We start from the raw sequence: 14877 nt of genomic DNA on the forward strand, positions 1-14877 counted from the left end.
CACAGATATACCGACCCAGCTCCTGGTGTATACAGCCCTATGTCAATGGGAAGGCTTCTCCTGTCAACATAGCTACTGCCTCTCGGGGAGCTGGAGTACCTACACCAACAGGAGAAGCTCATCATATAGATGTTACCCCAGGGGGAAAACGTAAGCAGATGGAGTTAGCATGGGGAGCAGAAAATTCAGCATCTTTCCCCTGCAAGGATCCCACTGAAATCAATTGCATACCTACAAGTGTGACACAGGACATGGCCCTAATTGATACATCCTTAGATCACTCCTGTGGAGTAAATTTTAATAGCCACGTAATAGGGATGGGAAGAACTGAGGCTCAGAGACATGAAGAGTGACCCAAAGACATTCAAACCGGTGTCAGAACCAGGTTTTCTGATCTCACTGCCCCTCCTTCCCCCACACCCCCTTTATTGCTCTGCTGTAACCACAAGACCACGCTCCCTCTTATGCCTCATAAGATAGGGTGGCTTACTCCCTTGAAAGATACCATTCCATACCATGCTTCCAAACCAGGCAGGAACTATGATTGCTCTAAAATTTGCACCCACAGGGAGACTCTTGTTCACACTGTCACTCAGTTCCTAGGCTGCCCTTGAATCCCTTTTAAAGCACAGGGTAAAAATGCTCCCAAATCCAACAGCAATTAGAACAAGTACCAAAAGTTTTGGAACCCTCAGCTCCGTGAGAAGCAGAGAGAGGAATTGACAATCCACAGTCTTTTTCTCCAGTTCCTGAGACTAAGCTCAAGGGACGGTTCTAAGATAAACTAACAGATGCTGCAAAACGCAGCAATGATAGGTAAAAGACAAAACTAACATGACTTGAATAGCAAGTGCACAAAGTTAACCTTATAAAACACTTTATTCACTGTGCACGCACGCACATGAGTGAGAGAAAGAAAATGTATGCAGTATGAAACTTTTTATCAGGATGAGTGTGGGGTAGACACTTAACCCACAGCTTTGCCACTTGTAAGTAGAGGGCACTCAAACTCATGCTGGTAAAGCCTTTATGACAAACCATGTATTCTCCACTATGTGACAGGTTACAGAATAGCTACTTTAGAAGAGATGTAGAGCGGTGTTTCTCAATGATGGTCCATTGACCAGCTCTGGTCCCCGACATCCCTGACAGTTTAGGAAGGCAGCAAGCTGGTCCTTGGTATCAAATAGGTTGAGAAACACGGATTTAGAGAGAGTTTTACATTTTTTAACTTTGAAACTACATTCTTTTTATTCCTTCACCTGTAGATCCAGATGCCTTATTTACCTGGTGTCCCAGCATGCAGAGCTCAGTGGAAGCCAGGAAAACCACCTAAAATAGCTTTTTTAGGCTTAAAAACAGCATTGCTTTAAAATCCATTTTCTTGGGCTCTTCCAGGGCTAAAAGCACATACTGGGCCTTGTTGGAAAGCTGGAAATCTCCCATCTAAATGGTGATATGAAACAGCCCTTTCTAGTCATGACATTTTAATGTCTGGAAAGGCTGTGATTGACCCAGGACTGGATCTTGCTTGCCCTTGGCCTCAAGCAGAAAAAACTGTGGCAGGGGAAGACAGCAAATGTCGTTTGTGGAAAGGAGGAAAAAGTTTTGATGCAGGTTGATTTTTTTTATGCCAGCTGTTCGAAGGTGCTCAGGTATTTGGAGTATTGGAACATGCCTCAGGGAAGATGGATTAGTGGGCAGAGTGCAGGTGAGAAAGTCAGAGGTTTACATGTAGATACACACACACACACAGCCAGAGCTTGATGCTCTTGAAGCCTGCACCCGAAAGGTTCCCCATTGCCCAGTTGAGTGGGACAGAATGATCAGGGCTAATCTCAATTTTCAATTAAAGTAACTTTCTAGCCCTTTTGGAAGATGTAAATTGACCAGTAGAGCTGAAAGTTTATCACTGACTTCACCCTCCCCATGACCAGGGGTGGTCTCTGGAGTGTATAAAACCACACAGGTTCCTTCATTTTTGAAAGATACCGGATCCATTGCTGCTGGTGGTACTAGGGACACTGCGAGCTCCTTCCCAGCTGACTACCTGCAGCTAAGCCAGCTATTCTGCTGAACAGCCAGTGTTTCCTCAGGCTACAAAGGTGGTCAGCATGGGAAGCAGCATGGTTAGAGGACTAAGCACTACACTGAGACCAAGGAACTCTTGCATTCTCATCCAGCTCTGATACTAACTCCCTCTGTAGACTTGGTCAGAGTCACTTAACCTTTCTGCCTTACTTTCCTAATAGGGACAATAATGCCTACAGGTATTAGGTTTACACAATGCTCCCAAGGTGGAGCAGATCCCAAGTGGGGCCTGGGAAGGAGAGTACACATTATACGAGTACACATTACCTTTACAAAGCAAAATGGGCAGGCCCCAACATGAGTCTGGAATACAGGGAATGCAAAGGTGCCTTAAAGTCACTTTTGTCCCCCCCCATCCACCCATTCCCCAAGCATAGAAACAGACTCAGAATTAAACCTCTTCCTGCTGCTGAATTCCTGTTTAACCTTTGGCAAGGCACTTAATCTGAACCTCAGCTCCCGAGGAGGACAACAGCAATGAGGACAACAGTACTTCCCTAGTTCACAGAAGCGTTGCAAGAATAAATATCTTGAGATTGTGAGGCACTCAGACACTATGGTAATGGTGGGCTATAGATGTACCTAAGATGGATAGATAACATAGTTCTGCAAAGCACCTAGTGTATGCTGTTTCATGCAATAATATGTTAATTCATAAAGCTCCATAATTGTTATGCTAGATCGACTGAGCAGGGGGGAAGCATTTTGTACATGGAAGAAAGACAGGAGAATAAATGACAGGTTTCAGAGTAGCAGCCATGTTAGTCTGTATTCGCAAAAAGAAAAGGAGTATTTGTGGCACCTTAGAGACTAACAAATTAAGGTGCCACAACTACTCCTTTTCTTTTTAGGAGAATAAATGTTTGCCAGACAGAAGAGGGCACAACCGTTTTGAGAAACTTAAAGCAAACAATGATGTGGACAGAAATGTTACAATTTTAAAATACACTATTAGGCAAGTTTCAGAGTAGCAGCCGTGTTAGTCTGTATTCGCAAAAAGAAAAGGAGTACTTGTGGCATAGTTTCTAAGGTGCCACAAGTACTCCTTTTCTTTTTACTATTAGGCAAATGTCTTATTTAAAAATAAAACCAAAATGAAAACTTAAATGAAATAAGAAAGCTTTTCTAAAAAGAACTCTCACCAAATGCTTCAAGATATTTGCGTGGTGTTACAATCTCCAGGCTGTAGGAAGCAGACTCCTCTCCAGGGGAGCTGGCTAATTTTAGCTCCAGCTGGGAGCCCATCTGCTATGACTGTGTTTTAATGGCACTTTTTAACTGCAGAGTTTACAGGGCCTTGTAATGTCAGGGCAGCTTCTTGGGCTCTGTTAATTTCTCCCAACAATCTACGGGTGGGAGTTTTACCATTGATTTCAATGGGAGAAAAGTTAAGCTAGCAGTGAGCAGTTTTGAAAATTCCACATTGTTTGTCTTAGTTGCTTAGGATCAGGGATTCCCACAGTGACCAGTCTGGATGCAGAAGGGTGCTAAGTGCAAAGGCAGGGGATGAATACCAGCTGGGGGCAGATTCTCATCTTGCCTAGGATAATCACATATCCTCACATACAAATGCAGAGCATCTGCAGCATCCACTATGAAGTGAATGGGAGGGAAAAGTGCAGTTTCCCCTCATGGAAGGGAAAACAGGACTCATTTGTAATTTGTTGTTAATATAAAAGGGATACTTTACTGGGGCTGATGGACATAGAGAGGCCCTGGGCTAAACCCTAAACCATCCAATGAGATCCACCTGGGCAGATCCTTATGCGTATTCAGCATCCTGTTGACTTCAGTGGAACTCCATGTGGGTGTAAACGTTCACCTAAGAGGATCCCTTTGCAGAATGAGAGCCAGAGAAGACAATTCTGACTCCATTACGGAGGATGCTGAGCATTTCTCAGGATTGGACCCACAGTAACCCCACCTAGACGTTCAGTGAATAAGAGTCTCTCATGTGATTACACAGTTTGTGGAAAGTACAGAGCACAATTATTTGCTGAATTAACACTTGTTAATGTAACGAGCCAAATCCTGAAGTCCTCACTCAAAGATGCCATTGCCCAGAGGGGGAATTCTATTCCCAAGCACAGCTTCCAGTGCTGCAGCAGCCCTTAGAAGAGAAACCACCACATTGTTCCTAACAAATAAAGCTCTAAGACTCTGCCTGAGCGAAGACAGTGCCTATACTACACGGCACAGTCGGTTACCTAGGGCTGGGTGAACAGTTGAAATTCTCTCCTGTAAACATTCGTTCTAGTTCAAAAAATAAAACAGATTGGACTTGCTTATTTCACATTCCCTTTCTGCAAGCATTCAAGTGGCTGAGTCTACTAGCACGGATACTTGCAAAGAGCTAGTTTTGTGTTTGAATATCCACTAAAGATGAACTGCAGATTGCATATTTGAAATTTGCACTGTGATGGTTGGTTACATCAGTCATCCAATCAACAGACTGAAAGTGCTATTTATGTACAGTAATACCAACACAGCTTAAATTTTGAATTCCATATATCAAATATTTGGGGGTGCGGAGGGAAAGACTGCTAATAAATTCATATATAATTGCAAGATTCTCAGTGTATTTTGCCTTAAGTCTGCTTGGGTGCATTCAGTAAACTGAGCGAGATTAAGTTTAACAAATGAATTATTATTTGCTAAGCCCTATTTACACCTCTGCCTGTTCCAATTTACCCTGATGGCTGTTACATAATGATTTGAAAATAATAAATGGAAGAGATCCTTTTGGAAAAAACCCTGGAACAATGTCTGTACTGGGACGGAGGACAGCTACACCTGAAGGATTGCTTTAAGTTAAATATAGCACTCCTATAAAAGTAAACAGTTAAAAATCTCCCAACTAATCACATGTACATGAGACACCTGCAGTTACTTCTGCCCTGTGCACTGTTCATTAAGAGCCTGATCCAAGGCCCATTGAAGTCACTGGAGAGTCCCATTGACTACAGTGGGCTTTGGACAGGGCCCTACCTTATAAGAATCCTACTTCGCAGAGCAAAGCCTTACTTAGATAAAACTAAGTAATGCATCCGATGAAGTGAACTGTAGCTCACGAAGGCTTATGCTCTAATAAATTTGTTAGTCTCTAAGGTGCCACAAGTACTGCTTTTCTTTAAGGTGCCACAAGTACTCCTTTTCTTTTTTAGATAAAACTGCGGTTGAAAACACTGGGAGTTTGGCTGTGTAGGGAGTGCAGAAGAGGCATCTCTCTCATGGTCCAGTTCTGCTGAAATTGATAAGCTTCATGTTCAGAACCTCATTCTTTCCATTCCATGTTCAGATTATTGTGACCTTTAATTATTGTTATTTTTCCTTGCAAGAATGAAAATGGGTTCACTTCAAAGTAGTTGCCACTTCCCAGACCACAACCAAGTAAAATTGTTTGGTCTCCTTTTGTTAGGGGATACAGCTAACTAGAGAAGCAGGGGGAGGGATGTTCATTTTAGAAACCAGTCATTTCTTGGGCAAGTGGGAAATGGCAATAGCGTGCAATCAAACTGCAACTCCTTGACAGCTAACACACTCATCAGTCAGCTGGGAAGCTACCCTACTGAGGGTTACCCCAACACAGAAAGGCAAATGCAAACACCAGTTTCCTGCCCCCCTCCCCTCATCTCAAAGGGGGGCAATGAACATTAGCCAAGCTCAAACCTGCAGCATCTTTGAGACATCTCAAAAGAAACACAATCAGAGCAAGAGGTCAAACAGCACCATTGCGCACACAAGCACCTACCTCAAACACGGGAGAGGTGCCCTTGTCTGGCAACGTGCAGCCCAGGAGCTCTGCAATAAACTTTGCCATATACAAGCAGGGAGGAAGGGGTCTTTCTAACAGATCTTGTCAGGGTGCCAGGTAAATATCCTTTGGCAATAGGAGCTCAGCAGAGAAATTCTTCCTCACAGCAAAGCCTTTGCCGTTCTTTCAAGTGTTATCCAAGCTGCCTATTTGCATCTTCCTGGTCTAGCATTTTGAAGGTGCCGTATAGATTTGCCAGGCTGTAGCCTAGATGGTGTAAAAAACAAACACACAAATGGAATAAATAAACAGTACCGTGCCTGGGCTTTTTGATGTTTGCTTCTAGCCTTTCCCGCTGAATGTCACCATTACCATAGTAAAGGAAAGGGGCCCCACCAAGGGGGTGACAAGAGGGACAACGATGCCGAAGTGCAGGCAGGCAGCTGGAGAAAGGCACTGAGAAATAGCCTGTGTTCTCCTGTGGCAGAGGATTTACCTGGCTCAGAGTGACACATGCACACAGACAGCTAGAAGCACAACATCCCAGCTAGGACAAATTCTTGCGCCTGCTACACCTGGGGATTTCCATCATATTTTCCTTTTTCTGTCACAGACCTTGAATAAAATCCCCATTCCCTCTTCTCCCCACCCGCCCACCTTCCATATAGAGCATCCCCTGGACAATGCCTCTGGCCAAGCTGAGCTCAGCGTCACCAGCTTGGGGGGCTCTGATTAGGGAAACAGATTGCCCTCAGTGCCAGTGGGCTGCATGCTACTCCAGGGAGTGTTTCTGAAAGGGTGGGGCTCGGGTGTTGCAGAGAGCATCTCTGAATTTAACAGAATTCCTGCAATAGACCAGGAAGCTTCTGATCAGCTTGGACAACCCAGGTCTGAATGTGCATAAGTACACTGAATTCAACGAGTGTCCCACTAATGAAACGAAAGCTTCCCAGCCTTGCACAATCACCCTGACCCCACAGCAGCATCAGCAGTTATAACAATGCCTGCTTTTATTTTAGAGAGGCTATTAGATTACAAATTATCCTACAAGCCTTCTCTTTCCAGAGAAACTTACATGCCATATAAAGTTACAGCTAACAGTTCACTTGTATCAGATTTTCCATACGTTCACTGTTTTTGATGCACCAAATGGCTCAACCCAAGAGGGCCCGATCTTACTTCCACTGAAGTCAATGACAAAGCTTCCACCAATTTCAGCAGGTGCTGAATAGTTATTATGCTAACAACAAACACTCACACACCAGAATAAGAAGTTTGCAATTAACTTAGTATTTCAAAATAGTAATGCCAGATTTTTTTAATAGAGTAGGAAAGATTTTTGTTCGGTTTGTACAGCGCCTACCACAATGGGGTCCTGCTCCATGACTAGGGCTCCTAGGAACTACCACAACACAAATAAACAAAATAGTAGTTTCATAAGTAGTGAGGTACCAGTTGCATGGCTAAGATTTTCAAAGCTGCCTAAAGGTATTAAAATTACTATGAATTGGGCATGCACCTCTCTCAGACTAAGATTCCCCCCAAGCTGAATATTGATGGAATTCCTCTGATTGGTCAAGATAGTTCACTGCACTACTCGCCTTAAGGAAACAGTAGCATTCATTGTGCATGAGACATCTGATAAACTCTGTTACTAGCAGACAGCTAAGGCCATGATCTTGCAATTGGATCCAGGTGGACTCTTGCACCCCCCCCCCCCCACACACTGATTTCAAGGCTCTTTCTGCACACATCCAGTTGTAATAACTGGACTGTAGTTATGGTTCCATTTACTGTTGAAAATGTTTAAAGTCCTTTCCCTAATATTATACATCTTGGCACATGTCAGCAGTTACCAAATTAGTGCATTTTGGAGGTATTTAAATTCTGATAGATGCAAATGTCAAAGATAACCCAGGTAGGATTAGAATAGACAAACATTGCTTTTTAAGAAATAAATCCTTAACAAAATGCAATATACTCTGTCCTCAAACTGAAAATATACCAACGCTCTGCCAAAGAGACCCAGACCGATGCAGACTGACCTAACCCAATAACAGATGTGAATGAATAAAATAATGTCCAGGGCACCCAGAATTTTATAAGTAACTTTGCTTCTCCCTCTTCAGGGCAGGTTGAAGGGACAGGCAAACAGGATTGTTGGCCTGGGCACCTTTTTCCAGGGGTGCCACTCTGATTGGTCAGCTGTTTTAACTTCACTGATTGCAATGGGTTTTTTTTGCACTCCACTGATTGGCCACCTGTGAGATTTAGTTTTTTGGTGAGGAGGGCATCAAAAACGTTTTCTGCCCATACTGGCCAAGGTGCATTGTTATCAATGAAGTTACATCAATTTACACCTGCTGGTCCCACACCTTTAAAAAAGTTTCACAGTATCCCAATAAAACCTATAATGGTCCAAGAGTCTTTTCAAAGCTGTCCCCATAGAAAAATCAGTTTAGACTCCCAGAGTAATGGCTGAAATGGTGTATTAGGTACCATTGCACAAGTCCCAGTCTTGTGGATATTCAGAAGCTTTGTATCACAGCAATTATAGCTCCCTCCTCCCTATCAATCTTCTAATTGAATCTGTATTTTCATGCAGTCTCCCAGCTTGGCTGGATTATCTAATCTGCTTTTACTGCTGAAGATAATGTCACCACACAAAATGAAGTATTGTGCTATTGTCATGAACCTCAAGTGGATTAAAAGGAGGAGGGATGAGGGAAGAGTCAATAAAATAATAAATAATAAAATAATAACGTTAATAAAATCGCTTTATATGTAAACAGAATAGTTTTTCTGCCCAATGCAAATTTGTTTTGCAATTAAATCAAGAATAAAGTTTCACTTTATGCCTATTCGTTTTGATAATAGTGACAGTGAACACTGCAGTTCTTCGAACTCCAGCAGGAAATGGCATACATTGCAAATATTGGACATATTCAAATCAGTGTCTATGCAAACAACCGTACTATCAATAAAGCCATTTAAAATTATAAATAAAAATCCTCTCTTAATATCCCCTAAGTTTATAATACTTAATATCTGTAGAATGTTATATAACTAATTAATAATAATAATTAATCCACTCTATACACCTGTGGAAGGAAAATTGGATTTATCTTGACACATTGATGGGTTTAAATTAATAACTACTTGGCAAAGAGACCTAGGCATCATTGTGAACAGCTCAATGAAAAACTTATGCTTAAAATCCAGCTTAAAATCCAGCAGTGAATGAAGAGGGAAAACAAAATATGGGTGGTGTTAAGGAAGAGAATGTAACATTGAAAATGTTAGAGTGCTACTATATAAATCAATGGTACCATCTCCCCTCCAATACTATGTTCAGTTCTGCTCACCTCATTTCAAAAGAGTACAGCAGAAACAGAAGGCCTGGAAAGTACAGGCATGGAAAGACTTCAATAGAAGGAGAGATTAAAGAGATAAGGAAAAGACAGGAGAGAAAAAGAGGCAACATGATAGAGAGGCATCAAATAATAAATGGTACAGAGAAGGTCAGTCAGGTGCTTCTATGTATGCTTTTTCAGAATAAAAGAACAAGGGGATGCCCTATACAACTCAAAGGCAATTCATTTAAAACTGATAAAAAGTGACTTTTTTTTTAAACAGTGTCTAATTATACCTGTGGAAATCCCTGCTACAAAGCATAGGGAGGCAAAGAGCTTGGCTGGATACAAAAATTCAAGACAAGATAAATGACAGACTGTCTGCAGTTGTCTTAGATAGGATAAACATTTATAAAGGATGCAAACCCTCATGCTTGAAGACATAAGCCAGACATACTGCCTGAGGGTAGGAAGAATCTTCTGCTATAGATGAGCATGTTATTTTATCACTCCCCAATCTGGGAGAAGATGGTTACACCTAGTGAAGCTACCCGGTACCGTGACCATCAGAGACAAGACACAGGATCAGATGGACCATGGGCCTCATTCAGTATGACAGTTCCACAGGCAGATACGATTTTGAAAACAGCTGTGCCGCATGAGAATCTGGGGCTCATGGGCCAAATTTAAAGTTGTTTGAGTAATAGACCCCTGAACAATGTAGGCCTTCCTGTTTGCACACATTCCTTACCCTCCCCAAACTGATATCTGGGGGAAGTTCTACGCCCTGTGTTATACATGAGGTCAAACTAGATAATCACAGTAGTCCCTTCTGACCTTGGACTTTATGAGTCTCAGTTAGTGTCTTGCATCCAGTGCCCCCTTGGGGAAGCAATGTTTTATAAATTATTCAGGGTAAAAATTGGATCTACAAACATGGCTTAAACCAAATTAACATTAAACCTCAAAATATCCCTTTGAAGTAGTACTATTATATCCACTTCACAGGTGAGTGAGTAAGCTGAAACATCAAGGATAGATGACTTTTCCAAAGTTACAAAGTCCATCAGAGAGTTGAGAACAAAATCCAGGATCCTGGTTTCCTAATTCCATGCTCCAAACACTAGATTAGATACTTCCCTACTGTAATTCCACTGAAGTCCTGTATTGAAGCCTAGTTTTGAACCCCAAACTTTATGGTGGACAGAATCCAGAAGAGAGCAGCAAAAGTGATAAGAGGCTGAAAAAACTGGGCACCTTTAGTCTACAGAAGAGAAGACTGAGGCGGGGCATGGTAACAGTCTTCAAATGTTAGGACAGTGATCAATTGTTCTCCACATCCACCAAGGGGAGGACAAGTAGTAATTGGCTTAGTTTGCATCAAGGGAGATTTAGTTTAGATATTAGGAAAATATCTGAGATTTCACCTTCTGTAAATGGCAAGCCCCAGGCCCCAGTGGGGAGGGGGACCTCAGCACAGCCCAGCTGGAAACAAGGAGGCTTGGGCCAGCCCCACGTGGGGGGCGGGGGAGGGCTTAGGCCAGCCCATTTTCCCTTTGGGAAAATATGGTCACCCTATGTGGGGGTATTAAAAAGAGTTTCCTTCCTTGTCGAACTTACATAAATGCTAGGTAGAATTTCGGTCCCTGTGCTCAGGGGAGCATAAAGGTGCTGGGTGATGGCCCGGCCCTGCTGCACCAGCTTGCAAAGCAGGACCCACATACAGGCTGGAGCGCATCATGGGACAAAATAATTCCTTCCCAGAGCTTCTGGAACTCTCTAGGGATAGTGTGGCTCTGCATTCTCCCACATTACAAGCTGCACCTAAATGGCACAGCCTAGCTCACAGAATTTAAATAGCAAAATGGTCAACCTTCTAATGTTTTCCTTGACTCTAGTAAAGTTCCTTGCTCAGCATTAGAAGAAAGTGACTCTCGCTGTGATTCTTTATCATCACCATATGACAAGGTGTCAGAAGCCAGCTCATTTTGAAATGCTAAAGCTAGTCCCTCAACAAGCTTTCGGTTTCACACATCCAGAGAACAGCCCAAGTGGAACGAGAAATGCAACAAGAGCAGCAGAACACAGGTCAACTAATTAAGGGGCAGATCCATCTCTTTCTGAAGTCAAAGGAAAGATTCCCTCAGAGGCAGTTGAATCAGGCCCTAGTGTTTTCAATGGGGAAAGAAGCTGAATGGGTTTATAAATAATTTGGTTTTGCCAAGGAAAAAGATTAGGGTCATTATAACATTAAGAAGTTTGATGGGATTTAAACCTCCTGCAGAATTAGGGTTGTCACCTTTCTAACAGCTGGTAACTGGACCCCCAAAACCCTTCCCCCTTCTCTGCCTCTTCCCCCAGAGTCCCACCCCGGATCAAAAAATCAGGCACCTGTCAAATAGCACCTGGACACATAAGCCGAAACCAGGACTGTCCAGATGAAAACTGAATGGGTGGCAACCCAATGCAGAATATTAACCAGGCAAGTTCCCGGTGGTGACTGACACTTTACTGAGAAGCCCTACTGACCACCCAATTCCCCAGTGGGTGCTGTTCTTAGTGGCTTATCATCCTCACCACAGAAATCAGAGCTGACTAAAAGCAACTACTAGAGCTTATACACTTACAGTTTGCAGCTATGTGACAGGGTGTACAAACCCCACACCAGGCAAGCAGCCCCATCCCACAGCACCTGTGAGGCATGCCAGGCTTGGAGAAAGAGAAAGAGCCTTAAGGGAGCAGCTCCGTTCCCAGGGTCCCAGACAGGAGCACCACATAGACCCAAGCCACCTTCACTGGAGTCTGAGCACATGGCAATTGGACAGACCACTGAAGCCACTCTATTTCCAATCGTTTAGATTGTTTTCATTTGTTACCTTAAGGGCTGAGACAAGGGCTGACTTCTACTCTAATATGAGCCCCCGGACAAGTTGAATGCATTGTAGGAAGAAGCCCAGGAACTAAACAAGATGTCTGACCAGACAGACCTTAACCACTGGCTACAGGGTCACTGCTCTGGAACCCAGGGGAGAGGGTTGGACTAGATTCCCCTACAGCCTCACCAGGAGGATGAGACAAAAGACCTCAGAAAGACCATTGAGCCTGGGAAATACTGGGCATAAACCCTAGTTTACCCCCAAAGTGTGACCTGGCCAGAGATCAGAATTGTTTTCTAGTACAGAGCTACTGCTAAGGCAGAGGATTAGCTGCCCTAGTTCAAGCAACATTGTGAAGTTACCCGGTGTTATCTGGACCGGTGACCTGCTAGATTCAATCCTCGACTCTGGGAGCCAGCCTTACCCTGCTCTGCTGTGAGAACCCCCACTCCTGGGTTGTTCACGCACAGCCTCTGGCATGTAAGCTGCTTCCAGCTACGTGAGTGAGCACTTTTGGCCAGACACTGCTTGGATTGTGCAACTGAATGACACTAGCCAATATCTCCAGTCCCAGACACAACCCTAGGAACCTCTGTCTTGCAGTGTCCAGTTATGCCTGCTGGATGCTGCACGCTTATATGAGTTCATCAGTTTAACAAAGAAATTGATATGTACCAGGCTTGTACATATGTATGCCCAAAAGGCGTCTCTGACACACTTCAAACCAAAAGCACTGCTTCACATAGAACAAACACACACATTTATTAACTACAAAGACAGATTTTAAGTGATTATAAGTCAAAGCACAAAACAAGTCAAATTTGCTCAAAGGAAATAAAAGCAAAATGCATTCTAAGCTGATCTGTTTCAGAGTAGCAGCCGTGTTAGTCTGTATTCGCAAAAAGAAAAGGAGTACTTGTAGCACCTTAGAGACTAACAAATTTATTTGAGCATAAGCTTTTGTGAGGATGACTGGATGTGGAAGCTGTGGTATGTACATGATCCTGGAGTGGGGACCTGGTAAGAGTTTTTTCTGCATGAAATGCCGTCTGATAGAGCTGATGGAGGAAAAGATCCGAGGTCTGGAGATGCAGGTGGAAAGTCTGGTTGAGTTTAGGAAGGGGTTTGAGCAGACGACGGAGCAAAGATATGAGGTATCTGAAGGGAAAAGCTCAGACTTACAGATGGAAGCAGGGCTGGGGAATTTTGAGGGGAGACTGGGTGAGGAAAGTGGTCAGTAGAAGCATGTGACTAAAAGAATCAGGCAGAGGAAAAGACGGGCTAGTGAAGGAGAAATAGAGCTTAGGAACAGGTTTGCAGAGTTGGAAAATGAAGAAGGGGCTCAGCAGGTAGTTGCTGAAGGTGGAAGGGTAAGGAAGAAGAGAAGAGAGGCCAATCCTATAGAAAAAGGGGAAGAGTCAAGGGAGACTACACCAAATATGAGCCCCAGGAGGATACAGGATGGGTTGAAGAGGATTATAAGGGAAAATAGGAATGGAAAGAACTTGCAGCTAGAGGGAACAGGGGAGAGACTGGAGAATAGCACTGTCACCAGGAAAAGGCAGGTCTATGTGATAGGGGACTCTTTATTGAGAAGAACAGACAGGCCTGTAACTAGAGCTGATCCAGAGAATAGAAGGGTGTGCTGTCTTCCGGGTGCTAAGATATGGGATGTAGACCTGAGGTTGAAAAGGATCCTAAAGGGAGCAGGAAAGAATCCCCTAATTATCCTTCATGTGGGAACAAATGATACGGCTAGATTCTTGCTGAAAAGTATTAAGGGAGACTATGCTAGGCTGGGGAAGACGCTTAAGGAAATTGAGGCTCAGGTGATCTTTAGTGGGATCCTGCCTGTTCCTAGAGAAGGGCAACAAAGGTGTGACAAGATTATGACTGTCAACAGATGGCTTAGGCAGTGGTGCTATAAGGAGGGCTTTGGGATGTATGGCCACTGGGAGGCATTCATGGACAGAGGACAGTTCTCTCGGGATGGACTTCATCTGAGTAGGGAAGGAAATAGACTTCTAGGATGGAGGCTGGCACAACTGATTAAGAGAGCTTTAAACTGGGAATTTGGGGGAGATGGTTGGGAGATGTCCAGGTAATCTCCACGCCAGATTTTAGCATTGAGAGGGAAGAAGACAAAGTAAGAAAGGATTCAGCCGTGGGTAGGAGAATGTATATAAGGAGCGAGGGCAGTAGTCTAATAGGTTATACTGGCTGTAGAATGACTGTGCCTAATAAAGTACAAAATGTGAGCGAGGCCAAACAGCAAAAATTAAGATGTTTGTACACCAATGCGAGGAGCCTAGGTAACAAAATGGAGGAACTAGAGCTACTGGTGCAAGAAGTGAAACCAGATATTATAGGGATAACAGAAACATGGTGGAATAGTAGTCATGACTGGACTACAGGTATTGAAGGGTATGTGCAGTTTAGGAAAGACAGAAATAAAGGTAAAGGTGGTGGAGTAGCTTTGTGTATCAATGATGAGGCAGAATGTAAAGAAATAAGAAGCAATGCAATGGATAAGACAGAGTCCGTCTGGGCAAAAATTACATTGGGGAAGATAACTAGTAGAGCCTCTCCTACAATAGTGCTTGGGATGTGCTATAGACCTCCGGGATCTAATTTGGATATGGATAGAGCCCTTTTTAATGTTTTTAATAAAGTAAATACTAATGGAAACTGCGTGATCATGGGAGACTTTAACTTCCCAGATATAGACTGGAGGACCAGTGCTAGTAATAATAATAGGGCTCAGATTTTCCTAGATGCGATAGCTGATGGATTCCTTCATCAA

General features: G+C 43.3%; 1 protein-coding gene across 1 annotated transcript in view; it reads right to left on the minus strand.

Annotated features, from left to right (window-relative positions):
- The window catches only part of RASGEF1B (RasGEF domain family member 1B), a 332669-nt gene extending 326366 nt beyond the window's left edge, over positions 1–6303 (minus strand). Inside the window, exon 1 of the mRNA XM_038400502.2 lies at positions 5843–6303. Within this exon, the coding sequence (XP_038256430.1) occupies positions 5843–5911 (69 nt within the window). The 5' untranslated portion in view covers positions 5912–6303. The remainder of the gene's footprint in view (positions 1–5842) is intronic.
- Positions 6304–14877: the final 8574 nt, after the last annotated feature.

This window comes from Dermochelys coriacea, chromosome 4 (genome assembly GCF_009764565.3).
Source record: "Dermochelys coriacea isolate rDerCor1 chromosome 4, rDerCor1.pri.v4, whole genome shotgun sequence".
Classification (NCBI taxonomy): domain Eukaryota; kingdom Metazoa; phylum Chordata; order Testudines; family Dermochelyidae; genus Dermochelys; species Dermochelys coriacea.